Consider the following 16,238-nt stretch of genomic DNA (forward strand, 5'->3'; position numbering starts at 1 on the left):
CTTAAGAATGTGACCATTTTTTTCACTTCTGTCTTTCAGGTCACAATAAATTCGATGTGAGAACTAGTTTGAGCATGACACCTGCTTTGCACCCTGTGGAGTCGCCCTCTGCTGGCCAGTTTAGGAAAGGCTCAGATTTAAGCAGACTTGGCAGAGTGTTGTCGCCCCCTAGTGGACAACATTAAACAGCTCAATCAGCTTAGCTAAATGACAACAGCAGACAAACGCCAGATCTCGAGTTTTCAGTTTTATTTAAGGTTCATTTTCCAGACCTGCAGATGACAGTTGAACTTCCTTTGAACTTTAAGCGCCTCAACTTTTGTTTTTTTTCCCCCTTCCACCTCACGGCACTGCGTTAAAACCCAATTTATGACTGGCGGTTTCTCCCATTTTGATCATTGTGAGTCAATACTGTTAAACGGGAGGGGGGAGGAAGAGGACGAGAGCAAACGAGGGCCACAAATTAAGACTTGAAAAGAAGAAGAAAGGCAGGAGAGAAAAAAAAAAAAAAAAAGACGAAGGCGGGGAGGGAAAAATGGCTGAGATTGACCACTACAGTACTTTGTATCGCAGCACCTTTCTTTGTGACACACACTCGCTTACACTTGTCAAAAAGTCTCTCACAATAACGTACAGAGCCCCAGACATGACCAAGTGTGGGCGTGCCGTACAAGTCAAACCCACAAATGAGCATTTTTTTGCAGCCACCATTGAGCATCTCGTGTCTGGCCACAAATTAGCATCTCAAATTTGTGTTTTGTAAATATAAATATATCACACATAAATATTTCACAGACAAATTATTTTGTGACCACAAATTTCGCAGTCACAAATTATAATTTTGTGGCCACGAATTAGTGTTTCATGCGCATGTATCTAATTCACAGCCACAAATGAGTATTTCAGACATATTACTACTTTGTCCCAAATGACTACTTTGTGGTCAACAATGTGCATTTAATGGCCCCAAATTAGTATGTTGGGGACAAAAATTACTATTTTGCCATCACAAATTTGCATTTGGTGGCCACAATTAGTATTTCACACACAATACAACCTCCCGCTCACAAATGAGCATTTCTTGGCCACACAGTATTTCGCCAATTTCATTGTTACAAATGAGTAATTTGTGCACACGTTTTCTCCAACTCGCAGCCCCAAATGAGTATTTTGTGCACGTTATATCAAATTTATGGACAAAAATGTGTATTACAATTTGTACTTTGAGGCCACAAATGAGTATTTTGGCTGCATGTTATACCTTAATCCGTGGAAAAATGTGTATTTCGTGGACAAAAAGTAGCTTTGTGCATCTTATACCTAATTCGTGAACATTTAAAAAAAAAAAAAAATTTTGCGGCCACAAATTTGTATTTTGTGTGTTATACCCAATTCATGGACGAAAATTTTTATTTTGTGCGCATGCTATCCCTAATTCGTGTATAAAAATGTGTATTTGGCAAACATTTTGTGCATGTTTCATGGATAGTGTAACATTTTCAAATCGGCGGCCCCCCCCCCAATGTCATGTCAAGGGCTCAGTAATATTGCAATCATTCAGCACCCATTGACATGAGACCACACCTCCTCCATGCACTCGAGCCCCGTTCTCTCTTCACTCCACATTAAGGCCTCAATTAAGCCCTCGCGGGTCGACAAGGTAGGGTGGGGGAATTGATCGCCCCCTGTCCTCGCCGCCCGAGTTAGTACTTCGATCCTCCTCCTCCTCCATCGAATTTTCCTTCCATTTACTTGGTGGCTGTCCATGTTAGGGCTAAGCTACTGTAGGTACCACACGGTGGCACCGTGAGTAAGGAGTCTAACCCTCGTGCTCAGGATATGTGCCACCATCACCCTCGGGAGGGGGGGAGGGGGCGGGACTCCCCAACCCCCTCCCTAACCCGCCTCCCCCCTGCAATCGGGCACTGCTCTACCCTCTGATACAGAGGTTCAGCAAAAATGTCCCCAGTAGAGGGAATGTGGGCCACCACCAAGCCCCGCGAGCCGGGGTGGGGGGCTTTTGGTGTCCCCCCCCCCCCGCCTTACGGGGAGCCCCGTGCATAGCCTGTGCCCTGTGATCCCCCGAAACCTTATTCCGCGTCGCCCCTCGGCAAGCGATAAAGCCAAGCGACAACTCTCATCCTTGATTCACAGCTTGCTCCTCTTAAAAAAAAAAAAAAATAATAATAATAATTTTTATAGACGGCGCAGACTGTCCAACAACGGTTCACACTTTGTTAGTTACGTTTAAAAAGAAGACCCTTACTTTAGCTTAATTGAAATCTGTCAGTTTTGGGGTGCTCAGTGCTATGTTGCCCCCCCTCCCCTCCCTCCCTCCCTCCCATCTAGGTCTAAGGAGTGGTGATGATAGCAGATGGAAGTTATGGATCATTTGTGTGCCACAAACAAAAAGAGAAAAAAAAAAAGTGGACCAAAAGAAAGCATAGTTGTTACTTTGTTAATCATATTTCATACTTGGCAGATTTACGTGTTTCGCTTTTGAGGGGTAAAGGTGGGGAGGGGGGGGTGGGGTGGGCGGGGTTTGGTACATGATGAGTGGGGGTAAATGGATGGTTGTAGTCTTGTATTCAGTGGCGGTCCGCGGCGGCACTCTGTAGCAACTCTGTGGCGGGCTGTCCCGCGGGTCTGAAGGCGGTCTGGAAGCCTGGCGGGGGGGAGTGGAAGTGGCTGGCGGGGTTGGCTGTGGCGGGGGGCAGGTAGGGGGCCCAGCCGGCGGGGGCTGCGGCTCTGTGGTGGAAGGGGAGGTGGCCGTCCAGGATGGCGCCGTGGAGGGGCTGCGGGGCGGGCGCCGCCACGGAGCCGGCCGGACCGTCCATCTCTGTGAGCGCCTGCAAGGACTTGAGCCAGTGCGGGGGGTTGTCGTCCTGGAGACAGTCTAAAGTGGCGCCTGCCGAGGCCGGGATGCCTGCACATCACGCCGGCGCAAAGTACAAAATGAGAACAGCAAACGGAATGCTACGTAGCCGCCGACCTACCAAATGAGATGCAGTGCATCGGGAAAGCTTTCGCGGCGTTTCACTTCTTTTGACCCTAACCCTCATTCCAAAATAGAATAAATTCAAGTGGTGAGCAAAGGCAGTGAATACGTATGTACATGTGTTGTCTTACTTTTAATACATTTGCAAAAATGTCAATAACAAAAAAAAAAAAAAAAGAAACCAGATTTTCTTTATGGGGTGTGCGCAATTTTGAGGTGGGACTGTGGAAAAAAGTGAAACACCGAGAAAATTGCTTTTTAGAACGTAGCGCAGATCCGGTGAGCCGTGTCCGACAAACCTGTGATGATAGCGGGGTCCATCCAGCTGGCCGCGCTGTCCCAGCTCAGGCTGTGCGAAATGCCTGCCGGCCCACCGATGTGGTTAACACTGTTTGAGGACGAGGAGGACGAGGAGGACGAGGAGTTGGGAAGGCCCCCGAAGTTAATGTTGATGTTGGGCAGGAGAGCTCGGAGGCCATCTTGCCACTCTTTCACATTTAGGCCTTCTATAGAGCCGCTGTTTTCTGCAAGAGGGCAAACCATAAAGTGTTAAGGGAACAGAAAATAACTCATTCTATTCATTATATAGACACGCACATTTTTTTTTTTTTAAATGAATCGACTATCGGGATTTTATTCGGCCAAATATCTGAATTGGCTTAAAAAAAAAAAATAAATCTCACGCCACGGTTCACTATTATAAAAACCCATGACAAGGAATGAGCACGATATGGCAGAGGAAGACTGTAAAAGGCTACAAAGGTGTCCAAATATTTTCTTCCAAGGTTTCAGAAAATTTGAATTTGAAATGCGAGGGCCAAGTCAGGATTTTTCAGGATTTTGGCGTGGGATTTGTCCCTGTGTCCGACAAGAACAGATCGATCGATGGACGGAGCAGCGGCAGTCATGAACCAAAACAAGACCAAACTGCACTGAACTCATCTTGACACGGAGCAGCTAGTGCAGGAAACAATCGCTAGTTACAAATTTGCTCAAGTGAATTATCTTTATTATCGATTTATTATCGGGCGTTTTGAGGAGAAACGTGACTATTCTTGTTGTAAATTGTTTCTGGTGAGGTCTACTGTCAAATTAAACAAAAAGAATAGAGCTACCCATTGAATTGAATTTAAAACAACTTAGCATCCCACTAGCCTAATGCTAACCACATGATGGAAAATGCCATAGACTGCGAACAAATTTTCAAGCAAGGCATATGTGAACACAAACGGTGCATGAACACATCTAGACAGAAAATTTAACAACACTCATGGGCATGTTTGTGAAAAACGACTATTACTGCAGTCACTACCGAGTCACTTACAGTAGTTGTCAAAGTCTTTACACTGCCCCCTGGTGGCCAAGCCGCTCACATCAGAAGTAGTTGCAATGAGGTAATCATGACGTACAAATGAATTAACCATTTTAGCCCTGATTCATATTTTTTTTTGTTCAGAGTTAAGGGCCCAAAACAAAGAAGTTTCTTTATTAATTCAAATTATTTTAAATTATCATTATTATTTTTTTTAATAATCAGCCAATCAACCGGTTATCATAATATTATTCTACCAAAAGGTGGAATCAGCATCAGCCTAAAAATACATCCATCTTGGTTGGACCATCGCTATTGAACATTTTAGTGAATATTATGCAGTGCTATTTTCTTTTGTACCATTTTTTTTCTGTGGCGGGAGCAATGGAGTAAAGACATTTCAGCTCATTATAATTATTTGTTTTCATTTCAACAATTAAAAATATTTGAGATAGGGTTACTGGGCCCGCTGTTTTCGTGGACCGTGTCAATTTCAATAATAATCGTTTTCAGCCTATGCACCGGGCCACTCATTACAGCGTACGGCGGGCCATTTGGGCCACGGTTTGGAGACCGTTGGGCTAAGTGGTTGGGGAACATGCAGACAGTACCTGAGATGGGGATCCCTCCCAGACCTGTGTTGTGCTGAGGAGGCAGATTCAGGTCCAGGAAATTACTGTGTGAGGCAGCACTGGCTGAGTGGTTCAAGTGTGTGAGGTTATTCCGCGAGGGGATGCCCATCCAGGGGTGTCTGGCTTGCTGCTGCTGCTGCTGCTGTGGCTGCGGCTGCTGATGCTGTTGACTGGCCTGGCTGCTCTGCGTGCTGGGGAAACTGCAAGAGCTGTAGATGGCTCTGTGATGGAGCTGGGGGATGCGGGGCACGCCGCCGGGGAAGTGGTGAGAGTTGCCGGCGTTGCCGTTAGGGGGGGGCAGGCCGGGCCCGTGACTGTTCCCCTGGGCCAGAGGCCCCGGGGAGGCGGGGCTCTGGTCCTGCACCGACAGCTCCTTCTCGATCAGGTCGGCCAGGGCTTTGCGGGTGACGTCGAACGGGTCGAAGCCCAGGTCGTCGTCCTGCTGTTTGCTGGACGAGCCGAAGCCAAAGGCCGCCTGCCAGTCCGTGGACGACGACACCGGTATCGTGTCTGCCATGAGATCAAACACGGACGTTACTGGGGGAGCGACTGAGGTATAAAAACAAATCAAAGTAACAACCCCCGCCCCCTCAAAAAAAAAACCCATCAATAAACAGTCTTCGAAAATGAATCAAATACTAATTAACTAATCAGAATTATCCAAAATGTATATGCTTATGATACAGCACAAAACATGGCAACATTTATGTTTGGTAGCTGATTCTTTTTTTTTTTTTTTGGAAGAATAAAACAAATCTTGGAACCAATGGAAAGTCTGTTTATTCTCTTTTTAAATGGTGCAACATTTGTATGGAGCATGCATTTGTGGGATGAGCAGCAGAGCCGAGTATGTGGGCTGCACAAACTTTTACTATAGAGTGTATATATTTGGGGATTTTTATAATTTTGATAATTAGTTTACAAGTAATAAAAAAAAAATCAAAATTATCCATTATCCAAGAAATTCTATCATTAAAAAAAACAATCAAAACACTTTTAAAATACAAAAATAGATCATTTGTTTAATGAAAATATTTAGGTTTTTTTTTAATTGATCGACTGAAATGAATTCCAATTTTCTAATCCGTGAGCAATTGATGCCCACCGTTAAAAGATTTTGAATTGCCCATAGATGGCAGAAAAGCACTTTTTTTCCTTTAGACTGGGCTACAGCCTGGGTGAACTTTGGGAAGCTCCTCCCCTGCTGCCCTACACATTATTAGCCACAAGATGGCAGCATAAGCAATTTTCTTATTAGATATGGCTCTGGCCTGAGCACAGACAGCGTATAGGTGAGTTTGACGGAGGATAGGCCCCCCCCCCCCCCCCCAAATATCCGTGAACAGGCCAAATCGTGAATGCCAAACCCCAAATACGCGGTGGCTCACTGTACCTGTCTCCTCAATGAGCATTTTATCCCATTAAAAGAGATGAAATAACACGTGAAGCAAATTTAGACTTCCTAAGAGCAGAGGGAGAGATTAAATTCCGGAGCGCACACAGCTTTTATGCACAAGTTAATGCTCCTTCCTCCCCCTCAAGTGAACAAGCAAACTATTCAGCCAGATAGCTACTGCTTGTGAAAGAAATGGTTATAATTCCAAGCACTTCATTGCCCTTTATCCGACGCTCAAGCACTTTTCAGACCCTGAGAACACAACATTAGCATTCAAGTGTTTTAAGAATGCCAAGCGCATCGCATGCACTCTTTTCACAATCGCCGGGACATGGACACACATATGATATCGTGCACATTTGGGCATCGCGAGGCAATACTTATCTTTTGTTAATGTGCGCATTGTATTTGTTCTCACTTAATCGTCAGTTATTCTCTTGGTCAAACCAAGACCCCAAGGAGACTGTGCGCCAAACTCTGGTACAAGCTGTGGAGCCAGTTTTTTTAATTTTTTTAATTTATTATTATTATTATTATTATGATGATTATTGACTTCACTATGAATTCATTTTGAAGTCTGGAAAAAAAGCTCATGCTTTTGCTCATGGAGGATAAATCCGTTCAGCTAAGTGTGATTCTGGTCTCCACTATTCATCATGTCCCAATGATGACATCAAGAGGTCCTACCTCCTAACTACGAGACTCAGTGAGGGAAATATTGTCCCGTGCGCTTAGATTAGAAAAGGCGCACAGCTGCCCAATCTGTTGGCTGCGCAGAGCCATTTTTTAAAATGTATTGAATTAACCGGCCAATTAATCGTTAATCAAAATGTGATTCCATCAAATATCAAAATTGGCTGCAAAAAACGCATGGAAGGCCCTCGTGAAAGAGAAGTTACTTAATTAATTAATTTATTATATACATACTTTATTAATATGCCAATTATCAGGTTATCAGATTTTATTCTGCCAAATATCGGACTCAAAAAGAAAAAAAATATCACCGGGCCCTATAAAGATTCTCACACTTTGGACATTCTCTGTCTTTTATGCACTCTTTCTTCCTGGCAAGCGCTATTTGCTATGTGACTCGGCAGTAAAATTAGTCCGTCAAGAAAAATGATCAAAGCAAAATTGTGCAAGAAATGTAAAAAAAAAAATAAAAAAAATTTTGCAACACAAAATAAGATAGGTACGATTTAAAACATAAAACACACAATACGCCGAGACCGTAAAAAGCACACGGCCACAGGAAAAGGTCTTAGTTACCTGACGTGAAGAGGCTGTGTGGTTCCGGAGTCATGGGCCAGTCAGCGCTGCGGGGGTTGCTCGGAAATGGGGGCAGACCGGTGGGGAGGGGGTTGGGGTGTCTGAAATTGCTGTTGTCCGAAAAGAGCGACTGTGACTCGGCCGCAGCGCCCTCGAAGGGTGAGCGGGCCGTGAGGTCTGACACGCTGATGGGCACCACCAGGCTGGGCTTGGTTAAACCCGGGGGAGGGGACGGGGAGTCACTTGCGGGGATCTGGAGCAAAAAAAAAAAAAAAACAAAAAAAAAAAAAGTCAACCTGCTTGTTTTCTTGTCCGACGTGTTAATTTGGGGGAAAGACAAAGCCTCTGAAGCGGTTCTACCTGTTGTAAAGTATCTCCGTTCACCATACCAATTGACTCGGGAGGCTTGTCACTGGGGCTGCAGGAACAATATTTAGTGTAGTAATAATACAAAAACAACCAGACCTACGCATTAAGTCCAGCTCGGGTGTAGGCCGTCCTACCTGTTGCTGTCACAGTTTGAGGAGAAGGGGGACATGGCAGTGCACTGGCCAGGACCGAGGTCTGTGTCCAGACCATCTGAGGCGAGACCCTCTTGGTCTAGGTAGTCTAGCAGCGGAGGGGACTTGCGGTCCTCTGAAAGGCCATTGGCTAATTTGCTATGCCCTGACAACGTGGGCCACCCATCTTTACCATTGCTACTGTTTTGTCTGTCACAAAAAAAAAAAAAAAAAAAAAAGAAAAAGAAAAGTGAGACATCACAACAAAAGTAGCAAGCAGAAGATAATCCGCCCGTTTTTAGCCATCTCAGGGGAGGGGGCAGCCATTTTGTCACTTTCTGTCAACTGAAAATGACATCGCAGCTGCTCAGGTAACAACCAATCATGGCTCAGCTTCAGACGACAGGTGAACTGTGATGTCATTTTCAGTCGACAGCAAGTGACAAAATGGCCGCCCCCCTGAGATGGACAAAAAGGGGGGGAGGGGGGGGATTGTACTACTTCACTCATATTCCACAAACACAGTATCAATCAGAATGCCTTGTTTGGACTAGTGGGCCTGCGTAGAACATATTCTTGACAGAAAATATGTTTGGGTTGACTTGGTCTTTAGTCCAAGAAAAAAGCTGACCTTTGTGTTAAGCCCGATTTACTCTTTGACTTTTCCGTTCCACACGCTGGAGGTTGTAGAAAGCTAGGGTTTATTTTATACAGGTCTTGGAGGAGTTTTTGCTCATATTCTTGATGCTTTCCGGCCTGAAAACGGGAAGTAAAAAGGGGTCAATAAAGGCAATGTAAATGAATAACTAAAGCAGGGAGTTCCCCCGCACGCTAACAATTTTACCTGCATTTCGTCTTTAGTAAAGCTAGCTGCTTCATCTCCTAGCTCGTGTAGATACATACAATCAGGTTTAGGACACTGCATACTTTTGAGGAAGTAACTGCAGTACTTTGTCGTGCCTAAAGAAGCCTGCGAGAGGAAGATGAGAATTAAGATCACAGACAAACGCAAGCGGAATCGAATCGCCTTCCGTTTCCAGCGCCGACCGGAGAACTGGCGCTGAAAAGTCACCTTGAGTGTTCTGCCATCAACCACCACGTTGTTCACGCACTGTATAGCTCTGAGAGCATCTTCAGGGCGGACGTAGGTGACGTACGCACTGGCACTCGGTCCCTGGACCATCAGAAGTAGGAAGAGGAGACAAATCAGACAGACAGCTGCTGCAACAATTTAGTTTTTGCTGTAGTGTTGTGGTTCGAAAGAGAAATGGACGGTCGCGGGCCGCTGGCTCCCTTTTCGTTTGGTATAAAAACCCAAGTGAATCAAACGGAGTCACAACAAACCAAGCGAGATATCACGCTTCTCCGATTACTGGTTGCAGGGAAATAAAGAGAAAGATTTTGAGCGCTGGACTATTGAGGGCTAACAACGCTAATAAACAACATGTTACGCACTATTAAAAGTCGCTCTCTGGATAAATGAAGCACGCCGATACCTCCGTTTACGAGTGACCCTGATTACAAAATTTGCGGGATACCACGTCTCAAGCTGAAAGCAGAAATTTGAGTAACAAGCTCCAGATGACATTCCCAGTTGAAGTTTAAATACAAAAACAAAGAGCTGTGCATTTAATCAAACCACATCATTTACAAAAGTCCCTTAGCTAGCGTAATGCTAACACACAACGCAGAACGCCATAGACGGACTAACGGGATTCGCATCAATGTTGTCGTATTTATTACCCTTTACGGAACGGATTTGAACACGAACAGCGGCGACACAGAACATAATATACCAGACAATGATACTTTAGGCAAACAATAAATCAAATCTGACATCGAATAAATCCTCCTCTGCAGTAGTTGGTGCTAAACTGCGCCAGATTGACACACGGGCGAATCATCATGTGCGTCAGAAAGAAAGGTCTACGTTTAGAATTTTTTTTGTCATTGTGGTAAATAAAATAATCTAAACCAAAAGTACTAAAGGTATCAGTACTCTGTGAGCACTAAAAGAGTGAATACTCTTACTGGTATCGGTCTTAAAAAAAAAAGTGGTATCGAACACGTCTAATTACGGCAGTTTAAGAGAGTCACTTGGTAGGAAAATTCTTCTTCGTGCATTAATATTATAAGTCAAGGCACCACTATCTACCAATCACACAATCCATCCATCTAGCAAATAACAGAGAATATACAAGGGAACACTTTGAGTAAACAATCCCCAACACATCAGCTGCATGTATGCAAAACCCACGACGAGTTAGCCGAGTCGCTGGTTACTACTTCACTAGTAGTCGTCAGCATTAGAACACATACTGTAGAGTCAACCGTTTTTTTTTTTTGTTTTTTTTTTCCACTTGCTCGCTAGATCTGATTGATGTCAGGCAGCTCTCACCACAACTAAACACGCCTCATTTTCATTTGAAACCAAATCAAGATCATTGGCACTTTCCATCCACACCCAGAGATTTATTATTGTGTTCCAAGACATGACCATGTGAGCCACACCAAGGCAGAAAGCGAACTAGAGTTTGACTGAAAGTGACAAAAATGTGAACCCCCCCCCACACGGGGCTCCGAAATCAAACCTGTACAAACTTATATAATCATGCAAACCTGTAGAATAAAATGCTGGCGTGGGGCCAAAACCTCATAATTCACATGTTGGCGAATTTCATATTTTTTTCCCAAAAATCGATATACTATTGGTCAGTCGACACGCGTGGGTGTTATTTTTTTTTTTTTACAGATTATTGACCAATCTTAAGTGTTGAAAATGGCTTGCTCTCTTTCACGATGCAATGTCAATGGTTGAACAAACTTGCCATTTTTGGAGGCGATCTCCTGAAAAGCGACTATTTTCGGAGGTCCAAGGTTTTGACCCGGCCGCCAGCAACAAAAAAAAAAAAAAGTCTGTGAAAGCAGTACTGACAAAAGTTTTCGGCGGGCATCTTTTAAATGTAGCGCAGCGGTCAACAAAACTAAATGGTACAATGTCTGTGAACTCACCTGTGACCCTGCATAAGATGTACTATTGTTGATGACCACTTTATGGATCTTCCCAAACCTCCCAAAATACTCTGGTCGTTTGAGGACCTGCGGGTGCAAAAAAAACCCAAAAAACACTCGTGAGCTCTTTTCATACTCAATCATTAATCACGACACATTTTCATCAGCACAGCAGTGTCACATGCATCGTAAGCGAGTCGCACAGCTCGCCGTGCTCACCTCCGGGTCGGCGAGGCGCTGCGAGAGTCCCACCACGAACACCAGGTTTCTCTGGACCACTCGGACGCTTGCCAAGTGCTTGCGGTTCTCCGTCACCTTCTGCTTCTTCTCATTCTGTTTCTGCTTCTTTTCGTTCTTTATCCTCTGGATCTCCTCCTGTGACAGAGGCTTGTACACAGCGGGGTCCTCGGGGTACGGCTGCACAAAAAAAAGACGGCAAACGTCAAGGATGTAGTCCAGCGTCACAATATCAAGCGCTACAGTGGCTTTCGGTATATGTATTTATACTGAGTAAAGCCAAGTCCACTGTATTCTACTTTTATTAATATGTGTGTTAAGGGTGTTCAAAATGGAAAACAATCGTTTTTCAGGACAAAAAAAAAACAATAAGGAGACCATTTCTTTCCGGAATATGTTCCATGCAGGCCCACTAGTTGAAATATGGCACTCTGATTAATATTGTGTTTGTGGAATATTAGGACCAATCATGGCTCAGCTTTAGAAAAACCGGTGAGCCGTGATTGGTCGTTACCTGAGCCCCGAGCAACTTCGATGTCATCTTCAGCCGACGGAAGTGACAAAATGGCCGCCCACTGACCTAGCTAAAAATGGGTGGATTTCTCATATTCCACAGACGCAATATGAATCAGAATGCCGTGCTTAGACCAGTGGGCCTGCATAGAACATATTCTGGAAAAAAACATGTTTGGCATGACTTCCACTTTAAGTAGCAAAAAAAACTGTGGTTGGCTGTCAGTTGATGCACACTTGTTGCAGCTTCTCAGACTCACTTCTGGAACCTCTTTTCCAAAAAGCACCTAGCAACAAACGTTGCTACTTTTAAAATTGATTTAGGAACTTTTTGCTGTCGGAGTGACTCAAACGCACGCATTTTAACTCCAAACGGCACAAATGATTACATCTGTCACACAGTTTGGTAAGTGTTAAAGCGACGAAAATGATTTGATGCATCCAAACAGTTCAACAACCACAGTTAAAACCACACAAAAATACATACTGTACAATACATAAGATAATGACGACTAAAACAAACCTTATTTTTATGAATGAAAATCACCGGCTAAAAAAAGGAATCTAAATGAACAAATTTCAAATCATTATTTGACAAACTGGCCAGTCAATTTGAGAACTGCCAGTGTGTCATCTAAATAATGGCGTACGTAATGGCATGGCAGTGACATCATCGTGCGATGGCAACATCCTTTTGCAACTTTCAGATACAAAAAGACCCAAATTTAGCAAGACAGCGAAAATTACTTGGCATTACTGCGTAAGACCTGAGCAAACATGCCTTGTGAGATTGTGAGGTTGTTGAGCGTTTAAAAACAAATAAATAAATTAAAAAAAAAAAAAATGAATATGATGCTGGCCTGAGCTGTCTGCTTGACGCGATCGAGGCTGCACGGTGAACTCGTGGTTAGTCTGCCTCACGGTGTTTTCCCCCCAATGAAGTTTATGTTAATCAATAGTCAATCTGAACATTGTTAATATGATAAGCGTTTTGGTTTTAAAAATAAGGACATTTTTAAGTGAGCCCAAAACGTTTGAATGGCTGTGTAAACAGACAACTGTGTGTTTTCATGGAATCCATGAAATTGTATGGAGGTCCAAAACTTTTGAACAGTGCACTTTGAAGGCTGTACTAGTGCCTCTTGAAGGTGAAATATTGACAGTTTTGATTAGCTAATTCTGTGCTCTGTTGGTGACGGTCAGGTGACAGCGCGGCTGCTGACTCGTGTTGGCGGCTTGGATTTTGTCTTAAAGGAGGCGATGGTGAGTTAGACTAATGCTGGTTGTGAAATTAAAAGTGATGCGTTGCTGGGCAACACGTACAACGGCTGGCTCCCTCGCTTTTCTACTGACACGCTCATGCATTCAGCCTAGACGTGTAGGGATTAATCGACAGCTAATCAATTGTCAAATGAATCGCTAATTATTTCTCTCATTATTTCTGCTCTAAACCATTCGAAATTTACACATTTTCCAACAAATTAGAAATTTTGAATGAAAAGAGCCCCCCTAACCCTCTGCAAAAAAAGTTCCAGTCAAAACGCAAATGAAAAAACAAAACATTCACTCAATACACCCAAGCCTCGCCTCCGCACTTTTTCTAAACCTTTTCAGGCGATGTACTTTTCATATTCAACTCGGCATGTATGAAATCTGGACGTTCAAGTCAGGATTATGCAAAATATATTTAAATTCCCTTTTAAGAACCCATTTTTTTCCCATGGAAAGTTTCCAACTTTGAAAATTGACAGAATCTCGTGACCACACTTGTACGACCTCCAGGTAATTCTTGCTCACCTTTCTGCAGGCCGGGCAAAGGCCGTTCTCGTCTGTGCGGATGCGGTGCCAACAGAAGCGGCAGATCTGGTAGCCGCAGGTGCAGGGGAAGAAGTTGACGTCGTCGATCTCCAGCGGCTCCATGCACAGGGGGCACTCCATGGGGTCGTCCTTCATTTCAGGGCTATGGGACATCCTACGGCGCGGTGAGGCTGAGCGTTGAAGCGGTCACGGAGCACAGAGCTGCGACGAACAAAGAAAGCGCCACAACATTCAAAGTCAAGCTATATCTTGAAGTGACGTCAAATACTGATCCTTGAAACTAACGCATCCCCTCCATGCTTCGTTACAAGACTCAAACTCAATTGCTGTCTGCTCCACTGCAGGTGTAGCCTGACTGTTTCGACATTCACGAGCTTGAGATGAAAAGCCAACGGGCGCATCGTTATGGTTGTGAATCGCGGGAATCCAGGACACTGGAAAGCAGTGAAATCGGGGTCCTATGCATAAATAAGCCGTTGTGGATGGCTGCAGGGGTCACCCAAGGTCACCCAGTCAACGAAACAACAAAACCGCCAACCGTTCGGGAAATTGTCGTCCGTTCTCTACCGTGAGCCAGCTGGAGCCTATCACAGCAGAACATGAAAACTCCAACCAGGAAGACCGTAGCAGGCATATGGACTACTAACCCAAACTCTGTGTTGCAGATGTGCAAACCACTTGTCCACTCAATTCCATCCATCCATGAGAGGCGGGGTACACCCTGAACTGCTCATCCACCTTTTTATGAGCACTTATAGGCAAACGACACTCTCATTCAAGCCATTGGGCAATTTATAGTCTTCAAAGAACCCAATTTGTATGTTTTTGGAATCTGGGTGGAAGCGGGGAGAACATGTAAAATTCACACAGGAAAACCAGAGCAGATATTTGAACCTAGATCCTCAGAAATGTCAGATGAGTCCTGCAATTTATAGAGCACCTCACACTAAATGAAGAACCAGCTGATCAACTGTTTTGAATGAACCCCAAAATACAGACTAACCGGGTCCAAACAAAAGTTTACCACCCCAAAAAAATTATATAAATGTGATATACATACACTGATCCAGCGCTACCTAACGCCTCGTACTCATTGGCAGTGATCGTGTATAAATAACGTGTTGTTAGCAGTCATGCTCTACTTAGTATGTGACAACACGGGCTGCCAGAACTTGGGAGTCCGATCCAGATTTGTGGAGCCAAGGAAAAAAAAAAAAAAAAAAGAAGCGTAAGCATTACGAAGCGGAGGAAAATAAACAGCAGCATTTCAAACACTGTCCGTGCTGTTTCGCAATGCAGTTGTCAAGCCATTGTTTGCCCGGTGCACAATAAAAGTGTGTCCCATCTTCCCAGTCGTACCTTTTGACAGATGTTATTTGACCACCGCTAAGGAGAAGCTAACATTAGCCGCGAATCGCATAAAGGGGTGCTGTTTTTATATAAGAAGGCAGGGAGAGAGAGAGAGGGGGAAAAGGCATCCGCGGTGTGGGTAGCGGACGTTGTGAACATTAAACTTGATTATGTCCAAGCTGAGTTTCAACACGACACTGACATTAACTACTTTATAAAACGGTTGACAGTGACACGACGTGACGTTTTGCCCCCCTTACATACTGACAGCTCGCTTGTAGATAACCGCCTAGCATCGGCTAGCCTCGGATGCTAAAAGCGGAGGCTTACGGACGCGGCCTACGAATGCTAACGGGGAGCTGGGCGAGACTTGGCCGCGATGAAAACGTCTGACAGCGCTCTCACCGGATCGGGGACACTGCGGCGGGTGTCGAGCGGACTCGAGGACACTCGACAGCCGCTCGGCGAGTCACCAAACGGGCCCCTTTGGCGATTTGGAGTCAGGGTGAAGGCGAGTTAGCTCGTCTTAGCAAGTTGGCTTACGTTAGCGTTACTTACCCTGTCCGTATTTAGCTTAGGATTCCACTCCAAGAGTCACACCGAATTGGGCGGGGACTGCGAGCCAATGTGTATGAAATGTCAAAATATCTCGAAGCAGTCACTTGGGATAGCCGTGGATGTATTGTTCCGTTTCAATTAAAAAGCTATAAAGGTGGTTGTTTGTTTGCCCCTGTCTTTTCTTAGTATTGAGGAGACAATTTACGCTCAAACCACCATCTTAGCTAGCATTAAAATAGGGAGGGAGTGGAGCAGTACTCGACGCCACGGAGTCTGCGCAGAAACAGCGATGCATTGTGGGGGATTGAGTTTTTGAATACTTAATCGGCCTTGTCCACGGGCACTCCACATCTCAATAGATTATTGCAAAGATTTGAAATATTGAACTCATACTAAAAATGTCTTTGTAGATTTTGAGTCTTTTTAAAAAAAAATTTAAACCGTGACACTTTCCTTCATCTCTACTGCATCCTCTAGCTGAGAAAGCAGGAAGTACTCCGCAAACCTCTTTGTTAAACTGTTAACATGATTGGTATTCTTGGACATGTGTCATCTTCAACACCGCTTATACAGTACAGGGTCACGGAGAGGTGGTGAAGGCTATCCCAGCAGATTATGGGCAAAAAGCAAACGACACCGAACA

General features: G+C 44.4%; 1 protein-coding gene across 3 annotated transcripts; it reads right to left on the bottom strand.

Annotated features, from left to right (window-relative positions):
* Nucleotides 1-232: 232 nt before the first annotated feature.
* cnot4a (CCR4-NOT transcription complex, subunit 4a) lies at nt 233-15,865 on the bottom strand. Of its 3 annotated transcripts, none has more exons than XM_086029099.1 (13): nt 15,596-15,865; nt 13,667-13,888; nt 11,339-11,536; nt 11,120-11,206; nt 9,180-9,281; nt 8,952-9,077; nt 8,739-8,863; nt 8,111-8,317; nt 7,968-8,025; nt 7,608-7,860; nt 4,922-5,452; nt 3,298-3,522; nt 233-2,926 (listed from the first exon to the last, which is right to left on the bottom strand). In XM_086029099.1, exons 2-13 carry the CDS (start codon nt 13,838-13,840, stop codon nt 2,589-2,591), a joined length of 2,424 nt encoding a protein of 807 aa, XP_085885225.1. In that variant the 5' UTR covers nt 13,841-13,888; nt 15,596-15,865; the 3' UTR covers nt 233-2,588. The 3 variants fall into 3 exon arrangements, with proteins under 3 accessions (XP_085885225.1, XP_085885222.1, XP_085885224.1); XM_086029096.1 differs by having other exon boundaries at nt 9,180-9,290; XM_086029098.1 differs by having other exon boundaries at nt 9,180-9,285; nt 11,118-11,206.
* Nucleotides 15,866-16,238: the final 373 nt, after the last annotated feature.

This window comes from Filicampus tigris, chromosome 4 (genome assembly GCF_054856515.1).
Source record: "Filicampus tigris isolate MCC_2025a chromosome 4, RoL_Ftig_1.0, whole genome shotgun sequence".
Lineage (NCBI taxonomy): Eukaryota > Metazoa > Chordata > Actinopteri > Syngnathiformes > Syngnathidae > Filicampus > Filicampus tigris.